Source organism: Heterodontus francisci, chromosome 4 (assembly GCF_036365525.1).
Source record: "Heterodontus francisci isolate sHetFra1 chromosome 4, sHetFra1.hap1, whole genome shotgun sequence".
Lineage (NCBI taxonomy): Eukaryota > Metazoa > Chordata > Chondrichthyes > Heterodontiformes > Heterodontidae > Heterodontus > Heterodontus francisci.
In genome coordinates, this window is record NC_090374.1 from 119838218 (window position 1) to 119862910 (window position 24693).

Sequence of the window (24693 nt, forward strand, 5' to 3'; positions counted from 1 at the left end):
TCCCAAAGTCATCCCCTACTGAAACGTCAACCACCTGGCCCGGCTCATTTCCCAATGCCAGGTCCTGTATGGCCCCTTCCCGAGTTGGACTATTTACATACTGCTCTAGAAAACCCTCCTGGATGCTCCTTACAAATTCTGCTCCATCTAGACCTCTAACATTAAGTGAATCCCAGTCAATGTTGGGAAAATTAAAATCTCCTATCACCACCACCCTGTTGCTCCTACAGCTTTCCATAATCTGTTTACATATTTGTACCTCTATCTCACGCTCGCTGTTGGGAGGCCTGTAGTACAGCCCCAACATTGTTACTGCACCCTTCCTATTTCTGAGTTCTGCCCATATTGCCTCACAGCTCGAGTCCTCCATAGTGCCTTCCTTCAGCACAGCTGTGATATCCTCTTTGACCAGTAATGCAACTCCTCCACCCCTTTTACCTCCCTCTCTATCCCGCCTGAAGCATCGGTATCATGGGATATTTAGTTGCCAATCATGCCCTTCCCTTAACCAAGTCTCAGTAATAGCAATAACATCATACTCCCAGGTACTAATCCAAGCCCTAAGTTCATCTGCCTTACCTACTACACTTCTTGCATTAAAACAAATACACCTCAGACCACCAGTCCCTTTGCTTTCATCATCTGCTCCCTGCCTACTCTTTCCCTTAGTCACGCTGACTTCATTATCTAGTTCCTTACAGGCTTTAGTTACTACATCCTTACTCTCCACTGACCTCATTTGGTTCCCATCCCCCTGCCACAAGCCTTTGCATCCTCGTCATAACTCATTCCCACCTCGTCAAAGAATAAAAAGAATGCAAGATCAAAACAATAAGTGACACACGATTTTATGTTTATATAAAATTGTATTTGTACTTATTTTGGGTGTAGTCTTTAGATGGCACCATCAACCAAACAGGCTATGATATTCTTCTTAATGCTTTGATTATGATAACAATTTTCTCACACAGGAACACTGAGAATGTAGAAAGCTGAGAGGAAAAGGCATGAGCCATAGAGAGGGCAAAAACCTTTTAATAGAACAGTAACTTTTTTTTGAAATAACTAAAGACTAGATTCTAAAACTAAGCTTTAATGATTACCCTTTTTTTGTGAGTCAACTAATGGATTTGAATTGTCTCAAACTATAATGTGAATATATTTCAAACACTAGTGTATGTGAGGGAAAACAATTCAGCATGAGATGAATTGCAATATGACTTATTATGAACTCCTGCTTGCAGGCTGAGAAGGTGGATGCAGCACTCCATAGCATGTTATTGAAACAGGAACCACAGAGGCAGCATCTAGCATGCTTGGGCACTTGGATCCTCTACCATAACCTTCGGATCATGATCCAATACTTGTTGAGTGGCTTTGAATTGGAACTCTACAGCATGCATGAGTACTACTATGTCTACTGGTATGAAAACTTATCTGCGATGGAAGTGTTCAAATTATACTGCTTTGTGTATTTATTTTTGGAAACTACATAATCTGAGCTTTAGATAGAAAGTTGCTCAAAACTACAATTTAAATGTTGAACAGCTATATGTTTGTCATCTGTTCAGTTATGAACAGTCTAGAGTACTACAAATTTTGATATGCCGTATTAAAAGAACGGTGTAAATTTTGCTCCATTAGTCTTACAACTGGATGTTGCAATTATTTTTCTTTAAAGTAAATTCATTTATATTTTAACAGAATTGTATTGCAATCTCTGAACTATATGATTCTGAAACAATTTCCGCACATGACCATTGAGAAGTTAGAAAATGGAGTGGAAGGGGAAAGAGATAGAATCGTAGAATATTTACAGCATAGAAGGAGGCCATTCAGCCCATTGTGTTCATGCCAACTCTCTGCAAGAGCAGCTCAGCTAGTCCCGTAGTCCTGCATATTTTCTCTTCAGATAATTATCCAATTCTTTTTTGAAAGCCACAGTTGTATCTGCCATTACCACAGTCTCAGGCAGTGCATTCCAGATCCTAAAAAAAAACCTTTCCTCATGTCGCCATTTGTTCTTTTTTATCAGTGTCCTCTGGTTCTCGACCCTTCTGACAATGGGAACAGTTTCTCCCTATCTACACTCTCCAGACCCTTCATGATTTTGAACACCTCCATCAAATCTCCTCCCAACCTCTCTAAGGAGAACATCCCCAGCTTCTCCAATCTGTCCATGTAACTGAAGTCCCTCATCCCCAGAACCATTCTTGTAAATCTTTTTTGCACCCTCTCTAATGCCTTCACATCCTTCCTAAAGTGTGGTGCCCAGAATTGAACACCATACTCCAGTTGAGGCCGAACCGGTGTTTTTTTCAAGGTTCACCATAACCGCCTTTCTTTTGTACTCTATGCCTCTGTATACCTTATTAACCACTTTCTCAACCTGCCCTGCTACCTTCAACAATTTGTGTACATAGTCCCTCTGCTCCTGCATCCCCTTTAGAACTGTATGCTGTGTTTTATATTGCCTCTCCTTGGTCCTCCCACCAAAATGTATTATTTCACACTTCCATTAAATTCCATCTGCCACGTGTCCACCCTATCTACCAGCCTGCCTATGTCCTCTTAAAGTCTATCACAATCCTCCTCACAGTTTGCAATACTTCCAAGTTTTGTGTTATCTGAAAATTTTGAAATTGTGCTGTGCATACCCAAGTCTAGGTCATTAATATAGATCAAGAAAAGCAGGGGTCTTAACACCGACCCCTGGGGAACTCCACTACATACCTTCCTCCAGTCCAAAAAACAACCATTCACCACTACTCTCTCTTTCCTGTTACTCAGCCAACTTCATATCCATGCTGCCACTGTCTCTTTTATTCCATGGGCTTCAATTTTGCTGGCAACCCTGTTATATGGCACTGTATCAAACGCCTTTTGGAAGTCCATGTACACCACATCAAACGCATTACCCTCAGCAACCCGCTCTGTCAGCTCATCAAAAAACTCAGTCAAGTTAGTTAAACATGATTTGCTCTTAATAAATCCGTGCTGGCTTTCCTTTCTTAATCTACAATTGTCCAAGTGGCTGTTACTTTTGTCCCAGATTATCGTTTCTAAAAGCTTTCCCACCACTTGTGTTAAACTGACTGGTCTGCTGTAGTTGCTCAGCTTATCCTTAAACTCTTTTTTGAACAAGGGTTTAATATTTGCAATTCTCCAGTCTTCTGGCACCACCTCTGTATCTAAGGAGGACTGGAAGATTATGGCCAGTACCTCTGCAGTTTCCATCCTTACTTCCCTCGGTATCCTCGAGTGCATCTCATCCGGTCCTGGTGACCTATCAACTTGAAGTACAGCCAACCTTCCTGATACCTTCTCTTGATCAATTTTCATCCCATCCAGTGTCTCAACTATCTCTTTCACTATGTCTTTGGCAGCATCCTGTTCTTTGGTAAAGGCAGATGCAAAGTACTCATATAGTACCTCAGTCATGCCCTCGCCTCAATGCATAAATCCCCTTTTTGTCCCTAATCAGCCCCACTCCTTTTTACCACCCTTTTACTACTTATATACCTGTGGAACATTTTTGGATTCCTGTTTATGTTGGCTGCCAGTCATTTCTCATACTCTCTCTTTGCTTCTTTTGTTTCTTGTTTCACTTCTAAACTTTGGATATTCATTCTGGTTTTCACTTGTATTACCAACCTGACATCTATCATATGCACCCTTTTTCTGCTTCATCTTACTTTCTATCCCTTTCATCGTCCAGAAAGCTCTGGCTTTATTTGTCCTACCTTACTTTAACTGCATATAGATTGGGCAAATCAAATTAGTCACAATACCGTAGAAGAGGAATTCTTGGAGTGTATACGGGATGGTTTTCTGGACCAATGCGTTGAGGAGCCAACTAGAGAGCAGGCCATCTTAGACTGGGTATTGTGTAATGAGAGAGGAATAATTGACAATCTAGTAGTGCGAGACCCCTTGGGGCTGAGCGACCATAGTATGGTAGAATTCTTCATCAAGATCAAGAGTGACGTAGTTCATTCTGAGACTAGGGTCCTGAATCATAGTAAAGGAAACTACGAAGGTATGAGGCACGAGTTGGATATGACGGATTGGGAAACGTTACTTAAAGGGATGACAGTGGATAGGCAATGGCAAATATTTAAAGAGCGCATGGATGAACTGCGACAATTGTTTATCCCTGTCTGGCGCAAAAGTAAAATGGGAAAGGTAGCCAAATCATGGCTTACAAGGGACATTAGAGATAGCATTAGATCCAAGGAAGAGGCATATAAATTCGCCAGAAAAAACAACAGACCTGATGATTGGAAGCAGTTTAGAATTCAGCAAAGGAGGACCAGGGGATTGATTAAGAAGGGGAAAATAGAGTACGAGAGCAAGCTTGCAGGGAACATAAAAACTGACTGTAAAAGTTTCTATAGCTATGTGAAGAGAAAAAGATTGGTGAAGACAAATGTAGGTCCCTTACAGTCAGAAACAGGGAAATTTATTATGGGGAACAAAGAAATGGCTGACCAACTAAATGCATACTTCGGTTCTGTCTTCACAAAGGAGGACACAAATATCATACCAGAAATGTTGGGGAACACAGGGCTTAGTGAGAGAGAGGAACTGAAGGAAATCAGTATTAGTAGAGAAATGGTGTTGGGGAAATTGATGGGATTAAAGGCTGATAAATCCCCACGGCCTAATAATCTGCATCCCAGAGTACTTAAGGAAGTGGCCCTAGAAATAGTGGATGCATTGGTGGTCATCTTCCAAGATTCTATAGACTCTGGAACAGTTCCTACAGATTGGAAGGTAGCTAATGTAACCCCACTATTTAAAAAGGGAGGCAGAGAGAAAGCAGGGAATTGTAGACCAGTCAGCCTGACATCGGTAGTGGGGAAAATTCTAGAGTCCATTATCAAAGATTTTATAGCAAAGCACTTGGAGAACAGTGGTAGAATCCGGCAGAGTCAGCATGGATTTACGAAAGGGAAATCATGCTTGACAAATCTACTAGAATTCTTCAAAGATGTAACTAGTAGAGTTGATGAGGGGGAGCCAGTGGATGTGGTTTATTGGGACTTTCAGAAGGCTTTCGACAAAGTCCCACATAAGAGATTAGCGTGTAAAATTAAAGCGCATGGGATTGGGGGTAGTGTATTGCGATGGATAGAAAATTGGTTGGCAGACAGGAAACAGAGTAGGGATAAATGGGTCTTTTTCCGAATGGCAGGCAGTGACGAGTGGGGTACCGCAGGGATCGGTGCTAGGACCCCAGCTATTCACAATATATATTAAGGATTTAGATGAGCAAACTAAATGTAATATCTCCAAATTTGCAGATGACACACAACTGGGTGGGAGGAGGATGCAGAGAGGCTTCAGGGTGATGTGGGCAAATGTATGGCAGATGCAGTATAATGTGGATAAATGTGAGATTATCCACTTTGGTAGCAAAAACAGGAAGGCAGGTTATTTGAACGGCTATAAACTGAGAGAGGGGAATATGCAGTGAGACCTAGGTGTTCTCATATACCAGTTGCTGAAAGTAAGCATGCAGGCACAACAGGCGGTAAAAAAGGCAAATGGTATGTTGGCCTTCATAGCAAGAGGATTCAAGTACAGGAGCAGGGATGTCTTGCTGCAATTATACAGGGCCTTGGTGAGGCCACATCTGGAATATTGTGTGCAGTTTTGGGTCTCCTTATCTGAGGAAGGATGTTCTTGCTATAGAGGGAGTGCAGCGAAGGTTTACCAGACTGATTCCTGGGATGGCAGAACTGACGTATGAGGAGAGATTGAGTTGGTCAGGATTATATTCGCTGGAGTTCAGAAGAGTGAGGGGGCATCTCATAGAAACCTATTAAATTCTAACAGGACTTAACAGGGTAGATGCAGGAAGGATGTTCCTGATGGTGGGCGTGTCCAGAACTAGGGGGTCATAGTCTAAGGAAACGGGGTAAACCTTTCAGGACTGAGATGAAGAGATATTACTTCACCCAGAGAGTGGTGAGGCTGTGGAATTCGCTACCACAGAAAGCAGTTGAGGCCAAAACATTGTATATTTTCAAGAAGGAGTTAGATATAGCTCTTGGGTCTAAAGGGATCAAAGGGTATGGGGCGAAAGCGGGAACAGGTTACTGAGTTGGATGATAATGAATGGCGGAGCAGGTTCGAAGGGCCGAATGGCCTACTCCTGCTCCTATTTTCTATGTTTCTTACCCCCTTGTAGGAATGTAACTCTGCTGTAAATGATGTCCATCTCCTCTTTAAAGGCAGCCCTTTGTTCTGCTACAGTTTTGCCTGCCAATCTTTCATTCCGATTTACCTGGACCAGGTCTGTTCTCATCCCATTAAAACTGGCCCTCCCCCAATTAATTATTTTTACTCTGGATTGCCTCTTGTCCTTTCCATAACTAACCTAAACCTAATGATCACTGTCCCATAAAACTGACACTTGAACCACTTGACCCACCTCATTCCCCAGTACCATATCCAGCAATGCCGCCTTCCTCATTGCGCTGGAAATACACTGATCTGGAAAATTATCCTGAACACAATTCAGACATTATTCTCCGCTCTGTCCTTTGCAATGTTACTTTCCCAGTCTATATTGGGATAATTAAAATCCCCCATTATAATCACTGTAGAGTTTTGCACCTCTCTGTAACTTTCTTGCAAATTTGCTCCTCTATATCTTTCCCATTAATTGGTGGCCTATAAAATACACCCAGTAGTGTAATGGTACCTCTATTGATTCTTAAACCAAATAGATCTGTCCTTGACCCTTCTAGGACATCCTCTCCAGCACTATAACATTCACCTTAATCAATATTGCCACTCCTCCTCCTTTCTTTCCTTCTCTAGCTTGCCTGTATCTTGCCTGAATACACCAGTCCTTTTTTGAGCCAGGCCTCCATTATCGTCACAGCCATCATATTCTCATGACTATCTGCGCCTGCAGCTCACCAACCTTATTTACCACATTCTGTGTGTTCATATACATACACAGTAAACCTAATTTAGACCTTATTCCATTCCTTCTTACTCTGACCCCACCTAATGCCTTGCTATTTCCTACTCTAGTGGTATCTGTCTTTCCCATTCTTTGTGCACCTTGTTTCCACTGCCGCCCCACCCCACCCCCAACTCCACCCCCGTCCCAAATTAGTTTAAACCTTCCCGAATAGCACTAGCAAACCACCCTGCAAGGACATTGGTCCCGTTTCTGTTCAGGTGCAATCCTTCTGGCCTGTACAGGTCCCATATTCCCCCAGAACTGGTCCCAATGTCCCAGGAATCGAAACCCCTACCTCCTGTACCATCTCTCCAGCCACACATTCATCTGCTGTATCTTCCTATTTCTACACTCACTAGCACATAGCACAGGAACTGTACTGGAGATTACTACGTTTGAGGTCCTTCTTGCTTGTTTCTTTCCTAGTTCCCTAACATCTGCCTGCAGGCCCTCATCCCTCTTTATATCATTAGTACTGATATGGACCATGACCACTGGCTGTTCACCCTTCCTCTTCAGTGCGCCGCAGCCACTCAGTAGCATCCTTGACCCTGGCACCAGGGCGGCAACATACCATCCTGGATTCACATGTACAGCCGCAGAAACGCCCGTCTGTTCTCGTAAATATTGAATCCCCTATCGCTATTGCTTTCCCAATCTTCCTCCTGACACCGTGTACAACTGAGCCAGCCGCAGTGCCATGGACTTGGCTGTGGTTGCACTCCCCAGAGGAACCATCACTCTCACCAGTACAGAACTGATTACCAGTTGGAAAGCGAGCTGCAATTTGGGGACTCCTGCACTACCTGCCTGGTCCTCCTTGACTGTCTGGCAGTCACCCATTCCTGTCTGCCTGCATACCCTTAAGCTGCGGGGTGACTACATCCAGAAAAGTGCTATCCATGTAGCTCTCAGCCCCACGAGTGCACCGCAGTGACGCCAGTTGCTGCTCAAGCTCCAAAATCCGGAGTTCACGCTTCTCCAGCTGACAACACTTCCTGCACACGTGGTTGTCCAGGATATGCAAAACGTTCTGGAGATTCCACATAGAACAGGATGTTTTACTTAACTCTTAATATCTGTATTCCTCAGATTTTAATCTACTGAAAAATTCAGAACCCTTTAGTGATACTGTCCCTTACTATTTAATTTTAACTTTCTCCTCTTGATCAGATTGATTAATTGAACACTGATTTTAATTACATGATAAATTATCAAATTGGCTTTACTTTTTATACTAATTAATTGATCTAGTCTTATTCACCTCGTGTGACTCCATGTCCTGTGATGTCACTTTTTGATTTCTTTTTCCTTGCTGTTAGGTTTAGTCTCACAGCCAGAGAAATAGCCTACTCCCAGCCTCTCTCTTATGTTGCTCCACTCATCTCCCAGCCCCGCTCATCTCACAGCCTTGCCTTTTACACTGCTCCATCCTGCTGCTGGCCTCACCTTTTACACCGCACAGATATAAAACAAAAGGGAGGATAAAGCAAAAGAAAATATATCCTGTTTTTTCAAATTTGGGCGGCACAGTGGTGCAGTGGTTAGCACCGCAGCCTCACAGCTCCAGGGACCCGGGTTCGATTCCGGGTACTGCCTGTGTGGAGTTTGCAAGTTCTCCCTGTGTCTGCGTGGGTTTTCTCCGGGTGCTCCGGTTTCCTCCCACAAGCCAAAAGACTTGCAGGTTGATAGGTAAATTGGCCATTATAAATTGTCACTAGTATAGGTAGGTGGTAGGGAAATATAGGGACAGGTGGGGATGCTTGGTAGGAATATGGGATTAGTGTAGGATTAGTATAAATGGGTGGTTGATGTTCGGCACAGACTCGGTGGGCCGAAGGGCCTGTTTCAGTGCTGTATCTCTAATCTAATCATCTAAAATTTCCATGACCAGTATAAGGTTTAATGAAGGCATCTTAAAGTGTTCTTTGAGGGAATAGGCTGATATATTTAGAAACTATTCTAAATTTGGATGCCTAGATAAAATGGAGTTAGTATTGTGACATGATTTTTATATCAATAATTGGTTTTAATTTTGAACCTTTGGAATATTCAAAATTGCTATGCTCATTGCTGTCTCCTCTATAATCATGCATGTGCAGGATCTAGCATAATTTACTCTTCATTTTACTTTGTTTTATGTGAAAATAGATCAGTTCAGCAAGTTTATTTTGAATAAATATCTCAGTTTTATAATTTATAGAGAATAATCTGACCAAAGGGCCATGGAGTATGTCAACCCTCTCTTAAGTACCAGGTTTTAACACTCAAATTAAGCAAAAATTAACGATCCCATATAGAAAATAAATTCCCCATAATCTCATCACATAATGTTTTCTTGATCCACAGTGACCCTTGCACAAATAAGCAAAACCTTCAACATTGGTATATCTGTCCATTTCAGGCATAACCCACTCCAAGATACTGTACTTGCTATTTTGGTGTGTCCTGTTTTTCACTTTCTCATCTTATTTGACTGCTCATAATTGATTATACAAATCTGATAGGCATGCAAAGCTAGTTTCAAAATCAAGACAACTTCAGCTCATTTAGTACAATTTGTATTTTTAAATCAGTACTGCCAACTGTTCCCTGACTAGGATATTCTGTGAAAATTACTTGTCTGTTTGCATAGTTCCTACTGCATATCCAAAAGGTGGTCCCATAGCCCATTTATGGGTTTTATAAATAAAAATACATTTTGCTGTATACTGCTCTGCAGGTATCTTTCAGAATTCCTATATGCTTGGCTGATATCAACACTGAGCCGTGCTGACTCCTCTCAGATGGCAGAGGAGCGGATTGTGGAGGAACAACAGAAAGGGCGCAGCAGCAAAAAGACAAAAAAGAAAAAGAAAGGTAGAGATTTGTGCTATCTAAAATAAACTCTGGCCCATATTTTGCAATAGTGATGACGGCAAGATTGTCAGCATTGGTTGTCAATACTCCACTGAAACTGACAGCAACTTCTGGAGCCTGCACATTCTTTTTTAATTGTTTCGTGGGATGTGGGCTGTGCTGGCTAGGCCATCATTTATTGCCCATCCCTAATTGCCCTTGAGAAGATGGTAATGAGCAGCCTTCTCAAACCGCTGCAGTCCATGTGGTGTAAGTACAACCACAGTGCTGTTTGGATATTGATCCAATGACAGTGAAGGAACGACGATATATTTCCAAGTCCAGATGATGTGTGGCTTGGAGGGGAACTTGCAGATGGTGGTGTTCCTATGCATCCGCTGTCCTTGTCTTTCTGGGTGGAAGAGGTCACGGGTTTTGAAGGAGCCGTGGTGAGTTGCTGTAGTGCATCTTGTAGATGGTACACACTGCTGCCACTGTGTGTCAATGGTGGAGGGAGTGAATGCTTAAGGTAGTGGATGGGGTGCTGATCAAGCGGATGGTGTTGAGCTTCCTGAGTGTTGTTGGACCTGCACTCATCCAGGCAAGTGAAGAGTATTCCATCACACTCCTGACTTGTGCCTTGTACATGGTGGACAGGCTTTGGGGAGTCAGGTGGGGTTTACTTGCCACAGAATTCCCAACCTGCTCTTGTAGCCACGATATCTATGTGGCTGGTCCAGTTCAGTTTCTGGTCAATGGTAACCCCCGAGGATGTTGATAGTGGGTGATAGTAATGCCGTTCAATGTCATGGGGAGATAGCTAGATTCTCTCTTGTTGGAGATCATCATTACCTGGTGCAAATGTTACTTGCCACTTTTCAGCCCAAGCCTGAATGTTGTCCAGGTCTTGCTGCATATGGACACGGACTGCTTCAGTATCTGAAGAGTTGCGAATGGTACTGAACATCGTACAATCATTTGCGAGCATCCCCACTTCTGACCTTATGATGGAGAGAAGGACATTGATGAAGCAGCTGAAAATGGCTGGGCCTAGGACACTTCCCTGAGGAACTCCTGCAGCAATGTTCTGGGGCTGAGATGATTGGCCTCCAACAACCACAAGCATCTTCCTTTGTACTACATATGAATCCAACCAGTGGAGAGTTTTCCCCTTGATTCCCATTGACTTCAATTTGGCTAGGGTTGCTTGATGCCACACCCTGTCAAATGCTGCCTTGATATCAAGGGCAATCACTCTCACCTCACCCCTTGAGTTTAGCTCATTTGTCCATATTTGGACATAGGTTGTGATGAGGTCAGGAGCCGAGCAGCCCTAGCAGAACCTAAACTGAGCATCAGTGAGCAGGTTATTGCTGAGTAAGTGCCGCTTGATAGCACTGTTGATGACACCTTCTGTCACTTTGCTGATCATCAAGAGTAAACTGATGGGGCGGTAATTGGCTGATTTGGATTTGTCCTGCTTTTTGTGAAAAGGACATACTTGTGTGCAAAGGAAACCCGACTGAGCCCGAATGCCGGACCCGGAAGTCCGACCCCACCCAGCCCGAACCTGACACATGTCGTCAGGGTCAGGTCGGGTAGCAGGTTTTTACCCATGTACTGATGTAAAGGCCTGCTACCCGACCTGACCCCGACGGGATCCGACAACACGTGTCTGGTTCAGACCGGGTCATGTCGGACTTCCTGGTCCGGCATTCGGACTTCCTGGTCCGGCATTCGGACTGGGGTCGGATTTCCTTTCCACACTTTTGCATACTGGGGCAATTTTCCACATTGTCGGGTAGATGCCAGTGATGTAGCTGTACTGGAACAGCTCGGCTCGGGGCGCAGTTTCAGCCTTTTCTTTTGCACTGATGTGCTGGGCTCTTCCATCATTGAGGATGGGGTATTTGTGGAGCCTTCTCCGGTCAGTTGTTGAATTGTCTACCACCATTCACAACAGGATGTGGCAGGACTTTAGAGCTATGATCTGATCCATTGGTTGTGAGATTGTTTAGCTCTGTTTATCACATGCTGCTTCCGCTGTTTAGCATGCAAGTAGGCCTGTGTTGTGGCTTCACGATGTTGTTATCTCATTTTGAGGTATGCCTGCTGCTGCTCCTGGCATGCTCTGTCCCACTTTTTGTTGAACTGGGGTTTATCCCTCGTGTTGATGGTAATGGTAGAGTGAGGGATATGCCAGATCATGTGGTTGAGTACAATTCTGTTGCTGCTGATCGTCCACAGCGCCTCATGGGTGCCCAGTTTTGAACTGCCATATCGGTTCTAAATCTGTTCCATTTAGCACAATGATAGTGCCACACAACACGATGGAAGGTATCCTTAATGTGAAGATGGGACTTCATCTCCACAAGGACTGTGCAATGGTCACTCCTGCCAGTACTGTCATGGGCAGATGCATCTGCAGCAGATGGATTGGTGAGGACGAGGTCTAGTAGGTTTTTCTCTCTTGGTCCCTCGCCACCTGCTGCAGGCCCAGTCTGGCACATATGTCCTTCGGGACTTGGCCAGCTTGGTCAGTAGTGGTGGTACCGAGGTACTCTTGGTAATGGACATTGAAGTCCCCCACCTAGAGTACATTCTGTGACCTTACCACCCTCAGTGATTATTGCAAGTGATGTTCAACCTGGAGGAGTACTGATTCATTAGCTGTGGGAGGACGGTAGGTGGTAATCAGCAGGAGGTTTCCTTGCCCATGTTTGGCCTGATGCCATGAGACTTCATGGGGTCCGGACTCAATGTTGAGGACTCCCAGGGCAACTTCCTCCCAACTGTATAAAACTGTGCTGCCACCTCTGGTGGGTCTGTCCTGCTGACAAGAATGGTGATGTGTCTGAGACATTGGATGTAAGGTATGATTTGGTGAGTACGACTGTCAGGCTGCTGTGTGACTAGTCTGTGGGACAGCTCTCCCAATTTTGGCACAAGCCTCCAGATGTTATTAAGGAGGACTTTGTGGAGTCGACAGGGCTGAGTTTGCCATTATCGTTTCCTCTGTTCCGTCCGATTTTATTCCTTTTCAACTTTTTGTGTAGCAGTTTTTAAACAACTGAATGGCTTGCTAGGCTATTTTCAGAGGCCTGCTAAGAGTCATCCACATTACTGTAGGTCTGGAATCACCAGACCAGGTAAGGACGGCAGATTTCCTTCCGTAAAGGATATTAGTGAACCAGATGGGTTTTCATGACAATCGATGTTTCGTGGTCACCATTACTGAGACTGGTTTCCAATTGTTTTCCTTTATTTATTGAATTTATTAATTACTTGAACTTGAATTTAACCAGCTGCCATGGTGGAATTTGAACTCATGTCCCCAGAGTATTAGCCTGGGTCTCTGGAATACTAGTCCAGTGATCTTACCACTACGCCATGTCTACCCCATGTGCAGAATCAGAATATTGCGGAAATACAGAAATTGTTGTCAGTGATACTATACTTCTCCAGAAGGTGTGCTGTGAAGGCACCCTGGACTGCAATCAATGGAAATTAATGTAATTGATGCGAACTTCCACTCTTGTTCCTGCTGTAAAAACCATTGAAACAGTTATATCTTGTTGAATTAGGTTCACTGGGTTTTTAATGTTGTGCTCACTTCATAATTAATGCTAAACATCCTCACTGACCCTGAAAAGCTAATTTTATACTTGTAAAATGTCAAATTTCTCCATAATGATTAAAAACCCACATTTTTAAAAAAAAATTAAGTTTTATCTTTATTTTAGCTTCTATCTTATTCCAATCATTATCATTTATTTCATTATCTGAACATTTATATTAAAAGTGAAGTATATTAAATGCTTTTAATCTCCTGGTTTGCTATGTATGAATACTTGGCTACTTACCCTGTTCGCAGACATCACTGCTGCTGCATATCAAGACTTGGTGCCAGATTCAAAGTGCCACCGGAAATGACTAGTTCTCAATAGTGGTATCCTGTCTGTTAGTTTGGGAACTAAGAAAGCAGAAACCAATGCCATTTCATGACATAATTTTTAAAGGCATTTGCAGAAAACTTGTTAAAGTGGACTCTAAAGACTAAACAATTATTTCAGTTTCAAGACTTTTCAAACATTGCAGAATTGTATTATTTTTGGGACTTGATAAAAACATTTCTTTATCTTAAATACAGTTCGACCTCTGAGCAAAGAAATCACCTTGAGCCAGGCTTATCATAATATGTGTGCTGGAATGTATAAGGTGAGGATGTTTTTATTTTTCAAAATGTCAGTAAATAGCAAGTCAGTTCTTCTGCAGTGAGAGGAAGAAGAAGCTCAAAAGTAGAGATTGGAAAGAAGGGGGAGGATAACATTGCAACCACAAAATGAGGAGATTATTTTCCCCCACACCCCCCATCCCAACCCATACAAAAAAAATTATTTCACAGAACAATCGATGATGCACTTGCAATTTGTTCCTAGGCCTCTGCATTGTAGGCTCTTGGGCCAGATGCTGGAATGTGAAGACAGCACAGAGACAACATTTAGCTCTTCCCTGTGAAGTAGTACCTGACTGCTCTCTCACTGGTAATAGCTGGCATATTATCAGTTTGTGGAGCCTGCAGGAGCAAACCCACATTTCACCACTGTGTGGCAGCAAGGATTGCTGCTCCAAAGTGAGACAACACAGCACCTCAAAGATTAAAATGTTAGTTACATTTCAAAGCATACTTTGTTGCAACCCCAAGACAGTGCTAAACATTGGGGTGTAATTAACTGAGGTAAATTTGAAATGGAGAACCGTGTCCTGCCTTTAAGACTGTTACCATCTAATTAGGATGTACACTGCCAATATACAGAGGTAGGAGCATTTGGTAGCTAATTCTGAGGTATCAATGTCCAGAGATATCTCTAAAGGGAACATACCAAGAGAAGGCCTGATTTTCAATTATAGTTATTGGTTGTTTTTCCATTTACAGTGTTGTATTCAATATTAAGTTTAATTTTAGGCTTTTATATTTGCAATCTGCTGACGTACAGTACCCATAATATATCCAGTCTTGCCGACAGTGCACACTTCCTGTAAGTCTAACATTTCCTGTCAATCTTTTTTCTGTCACTCTCTGTTGATTGGCTGATAGTAAAACAGCAGCAAATCGCAACTGAAGAGTTAGGGAACATATGAATCAAAAGCAGGAGAAAAACAGCTAGAAAACTACCAATGAGAAACTGCTAAGGACTTATGAAAATAACCAATCCTGAATGAACAATCAGGAACACATGCAAATCAAAGAAAGGAGAAGGTGAACTTGCCAAATCACTTGTTCTTACTTGCCCCTTTTTTCTTGATCATTGTCATTTATAATCTTCAAAATAAAGTTTTAATTAAAATGAAAATATAAACATACATATTTCACAATAACGTGATTACATTTAGTGACAGAATTGTAATTCTGACTTTTAAGACCTTCATTAAAGTTTTTATTGGAAAGCCTCAGCCTCTATGCTTTGACTGGAATTTTTCACCAGAACTCTTGAAGGGGGTTACTAACCACATCTGTGCAATCTGAGCTTGTGCTCTTCGCAGTTTCCCACATGCCTCAGATGGTTCTTTTGTGGTCCCAGATGGTTCTTTTGTGGCATTTTCAAATAGAAGCTTTATCTACTCCTTCTGTGACAGACATTTCTTTGTGTTTGAAAATAACTTGAAGAATTTTTAACACGAAGTTAAAGGTAGTCTTTCACATTTAAACTATGACCAATGATTAACTTTTACTTGGGAGAAGATCAAAACAACTATTGAATGAACGGTTATGGCACTGTTGGAAAAACGTAAAACAGATTTAATTATGTAATTGTGAAATATGTGCTTTATTCCATGTTTATGATCTTACTTTATTTGAAGGGTTTTTCTTGAGGTGAATTAAACTTTGAAAATTTATGTTAAATAGAGCAGGAAAATTACGTCACCTGTGTTACCCAAATATAAATATTCTAATTATTACAGAATAATTATACAATTAGCAAATAGAGTATTTAAACACATTTCACAATTAAAACTACCCTCAGTCCAGGATGATAGCCAGGGACATAGAACAGGGTGTCTCCAAGCCCACAATGGCTCCTTCAAACCAACTTCTCCCATGCCATGTCTTCATTTTCCCTCCCTCCCACATTCCCCCCTCCGCTCCCCACCTGTCATGTAGATCCAAATTCCTCCTTATATTTCTCCAGGGCCCAGGATTCCACTTGCAGACTCCAGATCTTCAACAATAACTAGCATTGACATAGCACTTGTGCCTTGGGCTGTTTTTCTGTATTATCTCACAGAAGCATAATGTTAAAAAATGGATGGCGAGCCATAGAAGGTGGGTTTAAAGGAGATTCTTAAAGTAAAAGAGGGAATTGGCAAGCGGGAAGGTAGGGAAGAAATTTCAAAGTCTGAGACCTAGGCCGCTAAAAGTATGCCCACCAATGGTAGGTAAAGGGAGGGAGGATGCACGTGAAGCCAGAATCGGAGGAAAGGAGCATTTGTGGGATTTGTAGGGCTGAAGGGGGTTACAAAGATGGGGCGAAGCAAGGATGTGAAGTGATTTAAACATAAGGATGAGAATTTTAAACTTGAAAATTGGTGAAGCATGAAACAATGGAGGTCAGTATTGACCAGGATGATGGATGAACATGTCTTGGTGCAGGATAAGATATGGGTAGCAGAGCTTGGATAAGCTGAAGTTTACAGAAGAGTGAAGAATGGTAGGCTGACCACGAGAGCATTGGAATATTGAAGTCCTTAGGTGACAAAGGTATGGATGTGGGTTTCAGCAGCAGATAGATAGAGGTAGGGGCATAGGCAGGCAATACTGCATAGGTGGAAGTAGGCTGCCTTTGTGATTGGACAGATATTGGATCATCTCAGGGTCAAATAGGACACTGTGATTGTAAGTAATCTGGTTCAGTGTCATGAGTAGGGAGTTTGTGACGGGACAAAGACAATGGAGTCAGTTGTCCCATTGTTTAGCTAGAGTAAATTGCATCTCATTCATGTTGGGCGAGCAGTTTGACAACACGGAGGCAATGAAGCTGTTGAGAAAGGTGATAGAGAGGTAGAGCTGGTGTCATCTGCGTGCTTGTGGAAGCTGAATCCATATCTCCAAATGATTTTGCCAAAGGGGAGCATGTAGATGATGAAGGGGTTAAAATGGATTCCAGAGGTAATGGTGCAGGGCAGGAGAGAAGCCATTGCTGGAGATCCTCTGACTGCAAATGTATGTAGTAAGATGGAACTAAATGAGGGCAGCCCAACGAGCTGAACATTGGAGGAGGAAAAGAGAGATAAATATGAAATACACAGGTAACAGAACAAATAATGATAATCATGGCCATTCGTTTAAAGTTTTCATCTAATAATTGAATCAATCTGCAAAGCACTGGTAAAAATCCCAGAATAAAATATAATAAAGCAGAATTTAACTTATTCAGTCACCAAAACTCAATGGCCCTGATAATGCGCATCCTGTGTTACATGGCACCCTACTGTTCTAAATTAGTAATTTGATTGCTTTCTTCTTTTGGGCCTCCTTATCTCGAGAGACAATGGATATGCTTTCTAGAGTATATAAAAGGATTGTTATGTTCATTCACAATTTCAAAGATTACTCGATCAAATTACGTTTACTTAGAGGTATGTTTTTCCCCTTTTTGTGTGGTACAGACTATGATAGCCTTTGATATGGATGGAAAAGTGAGAAAGCCAAAATTTGAACTGGATAGTGAACAGGTTCGATATGAGCATAGATTTGCTCCATTCAACAGTGTTCTCACTCCACCACCAGTGCACTACCTACAGTTTAAGGTGAGCAGCAGGAGTATTTCACTGCGAAAGTATTATATAATTATCCTATTGATCATGAAGATAATACTATGTGAGAAAAATGTTCTTATTTAATGGTCACCCTCAGTACTCTACAACCTTTCTGCTTTCTTGCTGCTGTCCCAGGCTTGACTTCCTCTTAGGTAAGCTTACAGCTTTCCTCTTTGCCTTTCTTGGCATCCTCTGCAAGGCTCATAGAGGCGCTCACTGCTGGCTCATCACAAGCAGTAACCCCAATTATCCATCCTACTCTCTCCCCAAGTTTCCAGACCAGCCTGTCAGCTGGGGGCAAATCTTGCCAATCTCTTTTGCAACCAATTCAACCCTCCCACTGCTCACCCTGTGGACTCTGTCAGTGGATAAGCTTTCACTGTCCCTCTACACATCTCCCTCCAGATTGCCTACTCACTTGTGAACAAGGCCTTTGTCATCTATGAACTCATTGTGGATGATTGCATCAACATCATGGCCTTCACAGAAACCTGGCTGAGGGGTGATGACACTTTCCCCCGAAATGAAGCCTTCCCAACTGCCTATTCCTTCCACCGCTTTCCCTGCCAAGTCCGTCATGGTGGTGGTGTGGCGCTTATCAGGAGACCTTGGCGTAACCCTTTACTCCTGATCGGTATGATAGGTATAGCAAGAGGGCAAAATCAAGGGGGTGGCCGTGAATATAGGTTGGGGAGTTTACATGAAGGGACGGATTTAGGGAGTGTAAGGTACTTACTCCTCCTTTTGAGCATCTCCCCTCATTCCACCCTTCTCACCGCTCTTTCAAAATCCTGGTTCTCTACCATGCTCCAAGTACGATAAAAATTAACTCATTGAGATATCTTCACTGCTTTCCTCCCTCAGCCTCTGCACCAAATGACGTTTCATCCTGGGTGATTTCAGCCTCCCTCTCAACTCATCATACTCTCTTCTGAGTTCACTGCCCCCTTACATTCCCTAAATCCGTCCCTTCATGTAAACTCCCCAACCTATATTCACGGCCACCCCCTTGATTTTGTCCTCTTGCTATACCTATCATACCGATCACAGATAAGACCATCTCTGTTCACTTCCTTATATTACTCTCCACCCACATCCTCCTTCCACACCCCAACCCTATCTCTTCCTGTAGCCGCCCCTTGGAAAAACTATCCACCGATTCACTTAAAACTACACTTTCAAAATCCCGACTGTCTAGCCTTTGGCCCTCCATATGCCACGACATTTCTCCAGCTCCTTATTTGCTCAGCCATACCCTCACCTCCACCTTTGATGCCCTAGTCCCCAATAAAACCATTACTCTCACCCTGGCAGTTCTCCCCGGTACAGCTCTCACCGCTGCCTTAAGGACGCAGACTTGAAAGGATAAGGCCGAAAACTAGTTTAACCATCCTCGCCAGCATTATTGGGTCCTACTGTCATCTGCTAAAACTGCTTACTATTCCAGGATCATCCTGGAATGCAAAGATAACCCTCAGCTTCTTTTCTCTACTGTAAATCGTTGTCTTAAACCCCTTTCTCCTCCATCCTAACTTCCAACAATAAGTGCGAGGAGCTCATGGACATCTTCGTCAGTAAGATTTTTTTTTTATTTGTGCTTGGGATGTGAGCATTGCTGGCAAGGCCAGCATTTATTGACCATCCCTAATTTCCCTTGAGCAAGTGGTGGTGAGCCACCAACAATGAATGGCTTGCTGGGCCATTTCAGAGGGCAGTTAAGAATCAGCCATGTTCGTGTGGGTCTGAAGTCACAAGTAGGCCAGATCAGGTAAGTATGGCAGATTTCTTCCCCTGAAGAACAGTAGTGAGCCAGATGGGTTTTTTATAGCAATCCGGTAGTTTCACGGTCACCATTACTGAGACTAGCTTTTTATTCCGGATTTATTAATGCAATTAAAAATTAAATAATAAATCTGGAATAAAAAGCTAGTCTCAGTAAGGTGACCATGAAACCAGCTATCGTGGTGGAATTTGAACTCATGTCCCTAGAGCATTAGTTCGGGCCTCTAAATTATTAATCCAGTAACATTACCCTATGCTACCCTCCTCCAGGTACCATCGAGACCATTAAATCGGCTGCCTCTGCTTCCTTCCCTTCCAGTAGCCACTAGGCCAAACTTCCTCTAAAGTTCACCCCTGCTGTAGCTCTGAACTCGCATCTTTTTCTAGTTTCTCCAATCTCTCCTCTCTGAGCTCATCTTGTCCATGAAACCCACCAGTAAACTTCCAGTCCTGGTCCCTATTTTAGCTGATATTGCTAACGATTCTCTCTCTTCAGGTGCTGTCCCTTTCTTCTTTAAATCTGCAGCTACCACCCTTGACCCCACTGTCCTTGCAAACTACCACCCATCTCCAATCTCCCTTTCCTCTCAAGTCCTTGAACGTGTTGTCACCTCCCAAATCTGTGCCCATTTTTCCTGGAACTCCATGTTTGAATCCCTCCAAGCCGGTTTCTGCCTCTGCCACAGTACCAAAATGGCTCTCATCAAAGTACAACTGGCATCCCAGAGTATCACTTGCAATGGCATCTCTTCCTGCATTCACAATGTTACCTCTGGTGTCCCCTAAGGATCTATCCTTGCCCCCCTCCTATTTCTCTTCTGTATGCTATTTCTATATTTTTCTATGTTTCTATAGTTCTTAGGGCTAATGGGATCAAGGGATATGGGGAGGAAGTGGGAACAGGTTACTGAGTTTGGATGATCAGCCATGATCGTATTGAATGGCAGAGCAAGCTCGAAGGGCCGAATGGCCTACTGCTGCTCCTATTTTTCTATGCTGTGCCTTGGCGACTTCATCCAAAAGGAAAGCGTTAGTTTTCACACATACACTGATGACACCCAGCTCTAACTCACCACCCGCTCTCTTGACTCCTCCACTGTTGCTAAATTATAGACTTGCTTATCCGACATCCAGTACTGGATGAGCAGAGATTTCCTCCAGTTAAATATTGGGAAGATTGAAGCCATTGTCTATGGTCCCCATTCCGAACTCTGTTCCCTAGCTACCGACTCCATCCCTCTCCCTGGCAACTGTCTGAGACTAAAGCAGTCTGTTCGCAATCTTGGTTTTATATTTGACCCAGCGATGAGCTTCTGACCACATATCCATGCCATCACTAAGACCGCCTGTTTCCACTTCTGCAACGTCGGCAAACCTTGCCCTTGCCACAGCTCATCTGCTGCTGAAACTCTTATTCAGCCTTGGGTACCTCTAAACTTGATTATTCCAACGAATTCCTGTCAGGTTCTCTGCATTCTACCCTCCTCAAACCTGTCATTCAAACCTCTGCTCCCCTTGTCTGAACTCGCAACAAGTGCCGTTCACCTATCACCTCTGTGCTCACTGACCTACTTTGCTCCCGGTCAAGTAATGCCTTGATTTTAATATTCTCATCCTTGTTTTCAAATCCCTCCATGGCCTCACCCCTCCCTATTTCTGTAATCTCTTCCAGCCCCATGACCCCCCGAGATATCTGTGTTCATCTAAATCTGACCTCATGAGCATCCCCAATTTTAATTGCTCCACCATTGGTGGCCGTTCCTGCAGCTGCCTAGGCCCCATGCTCTGGAATTCCCTCTCTAATTCTTTCTGATTCTCAATCTCCCTTTCTTTAAGATGCTGTTTAAAACCTACCTTTTTGACCAACGTTTTGGCTATCTGCCTTAAAATAGCCTTATGTGGCTCACTGTCTGATTATGTGTTATAATGCTCCTGGCCGTGGGACATTTTATTACATTAAAGGTGCTATATAATTGTAAGTTTTTGTTATTGTCACTATTAAAAATACTCTGTACTAAATTGGGTTTCTCTGTGATTTAGCCTTTAAACAAATTTGTCCATTAACTGTTTTTGTGCTCCTCTTTCCACCATCTCAAAAGTTACTTTTTTGCTCCTCATCATTTACAAATCTGAGAAGAGAGATCCAGAGGTGATGGTTGAAATCAGGAGTTCACTATATAAGACAGCACACCAGTGTCCTCTGCCATCAACTCATTTCTGCACTATATTATCCTTCATTATTAAGAGCAGGACAAGAATAGAGGGGTTACATTTCTAATATTTGTCAATTCTAAAGAAGGGTCACTGACCTGAAACATTAACTCTGCTTCTCTCTCCACAGATGCTGCCAGACCTGCTGAGTATTTCCAGCATTTCTTGTTTTTATTTAAGAATAGAGGGAGAATTGACACAGTTTCTGGAAGCACAGAGTGATGGGACCTGATTGCCAAAAATGATTGATTAAATTCTGACATATTTGTGAGTGCTTTACCTGAGAAGTGCAAACCATTTTTGGAAGTTTTAGGACAGAACTGTTCTATTAGACTATATTAGACTTTTTCCAAAAAAAGTTACACTGCTTTTCAAGGAGGGAGAGAGTAAACAGGGAACTTAGCCTAACATCAGTCATTGAGAAAATGCTGGAATCTATTATTAAGGAAGTCTTAATAATACACTTAGAAAAGCACAGTATGATTAGAACAAGTTTTATTCAAGTGAAAGCCTGTTTGACAAATTTATTAAAATTTTTTGAGGATGTAACGAGTATCGTAGATAAAGGAGAGCCAGTAGATGTAGCATACCTGAATTTCATAAGGCATTCGATAAGGTTAATAGGTAAGATAAGGGCTCATGAAGTTGGGGGTAATATATTAACATGGATAGGGGATTGGTTAACAGACAGGATGCAATGAGTGGGCATAAATGGGGCATTTCAGGTTGGCAGGCAGTGTATAGTGAAGTGCTGCAAGGATCAGTGCTGGGGCCTCAGCTATTTACAATCTATATTAATGACTTGGATGAAGAGACAGGGAGTAATGTATCTAAGTTTACTGATGATGCAAGGTAGGTGGAAAGGTAAGCTGTGGGGAGAACACAGAGGCTACAAAGAGATGTAGACAGGTTAAATGAGTGGGCAACAAGATGGCAAATGGAGTACAATGTAGGGAAGTGTGAAGTTATTCACTTTGGTCGTAAGAATAGAAAAGCAGAATAATTTTTAAAAGGTGTGAAGTTTGTTAGTGTTGATGTTCAAAGAGACTTGTGTGTTATACAAGGAACGCAGAAGTTAGCATGCTGATACAGCAAGTAATTAGGAAGGCAAATGGCATATTGGCCTTTATTGCAAGGGGATTGGAAGTCTTGCTACAACTGTACAGGGTTTTGGTGAGGCCACTTCTGGAATACTGTGTGCAGTTTTGGTCTTCACATTTAAGAAAGGATGTACTTGCATTGGAGGCAGTACAGTGAAGGTTCACTAAATTGCTCCCTGGGAGAAGGGGATTGTCCTGTGATAAGAGGCTGAGTAAATTGAGCCTATAGTCTCTGGAGTTTAGAAGAATGATGAGCAATCTCACTGAAACTTACAAGATTCTGAAGGGGCTGGATAGGGTAGACACTGAGAGATTGTTTCCGCTGGTTAGGGAATTTAAAACACGGGGACGCTGTCTCAGGATAAGTGGCTGAGATTTAGGACTGAGATGAGGAAAAATTACTTCACTGAAAGGGTTGTGAATCTTTGGAATTCTCTACCCCAGAGGGTTGTGGATGCTCCATGGTTGAATACATTTAATGCAGGGATAAACAGATTTTTGGTGTCTCAGGGAATCGAGGGATATTGCAAGCAGGCAGGAAAGTCGAGTTGAATCCTAAGATCAGCCATGATTGTATTGAATGGCGGAGCAGGCTCAATGGGTCATATAGTCTACTTCTGATCCTGTTTCTTGTGTTCCATTTACCCAGAAGGTTATTTGCAGTTTTGTTTAAATGCTATAAGTCACCAATCCTGGACTATGGGAATAGTTCCCACAAATGTACAGTTTTTCCATCAGATTCTGAGAATGAAAATTTTAAAAAACAAGTGTTTTGATTCAGGATGCTAAGAGTACATACTTTGGTACATAGTTATTACTCGACTATCTTAAGAAAAATTTGTTTGCACCCTGTCTTGGCCCCTGTGGCATTGAATGTTCTTTACAGCACTTATGATGTTGATGTAGACTATAGCACAATGAGTGGTATAAAGAAAAAAGAAACAGGCATCAAACTGATTTGGAGGGTTAGAGAAGGAGATGGTGGTGTGGGAGGAGTGACATTTGGTGAGAGGGCAATCAGGGTTGAAGTAGCAGAAAGATGTTTGAGGGCTCAAGGGTAAACAAGGGGGGTAGGGGGTGAGGAGTGAGAGGTAGGAAGGAGATTGGAAGTTAGGTGACAGAAGAAGGTGGTGGAGGAGATGGAAAAAGTGAAGGTGAGAGGGTAGATTTGTGATGGCAAAATAAGTCAACAAGAGGAAGGGGAGTAGACTAAGCAAAGGATAAGCTTTTGGTTAAAAATAAGGCATAATGGCAGCAATGAATGCAGTGGAAGTAGGTGAGAATGCATAAAAGGGACAAGGTTGAACATAAGCAAGTTAGCAACAGCAGTGGGAAAGAAAGGAAAGTGGTGTTTGGAAAATGTAGGGGACAACGATGCTGTGGCTCTATAGTGTTTCCTATGTTACCACAGTGACAACAGTTTTAAAGAAACCTCATTGGCTGTAAAGTGCTTTAGGACATCCTGAGGCTGTGAAAAGCAGTATATAAATGCAGGTTCTTCCTTTTTAATGCTATTTCCCATCAACCCAAATCTAGCCTGCATCCCTTGGAAGATCCCTTTCCCCGTTGCCATTCAAAACTGCTTGTAACCCTCACCAGATCTCCCCCATTACCCAGCATCCACAGAAGAGAGAAGCTAAAAGAACAGAGAAGGAACAGGATATGAAGAGAATTAAAAGATAAAAAAAGATTGAGAAGAGAACACAGACAAGAGCAGAAAACAAAAGAGAGATAAGCAGAAGGGGAAATCGAGAGAAAACCAGCAACAGATTGTTTGAGACATAGGGTTCAACTTGACAAGAGCAACGCCATGGCAAGCCCCAATTATTAAAAAAAAGACCTATTGTATATTAATATTCTAAAATAATTCCCTCCCCCACTTCAAATCTTTTCTTTCCCCGCCAAAACCTCAAATCCTTGTCTTACTATCCTATCCTCCAACCTCACTTCTTACCCTATCTC

At 42.6% G+C, this 24693-nt stretch overlaps 1 protein-coding gene across 3 annotated transcripts in view; it reads left to right on the forward strand.

The window, feature by feature from the left end:
- The window catches only part of naa35 (N-alpha-acetyltransferase 35, NatC auxiliary subunit), a 98436-nt gene that overhangs the window by 64483 nt on the left and 9260 nt on the right, over positions 1 to 24693 (forward strand). For 2 of the 3 annotated variants that reach the window (XM_068030056.1, XM_068030057.1), the window contains exons 17-20: positions 1245 to 1423; positions 9705 to 9841; positions 13971 to 14038; positions 17489 to 17629. In XM_068030056.1, coding sequence (XP_067886157.1) covers positions 1245 to 1423; positions 9705 to 9841; positions 13971 to 14038; positions 17489 to 17629 — 525 coding nt within the window. Of the gene's footprint in view, positions 1 to 1244; positions 1424 to 9704; positions 9842 to 13970; positions 14039 to 14918; positions 15081 to 17488; positions 17630 to 24693 lie in introns of those variants that run through there. The other variant, XR_010974897.1, reaches the window with a different exon arrangement.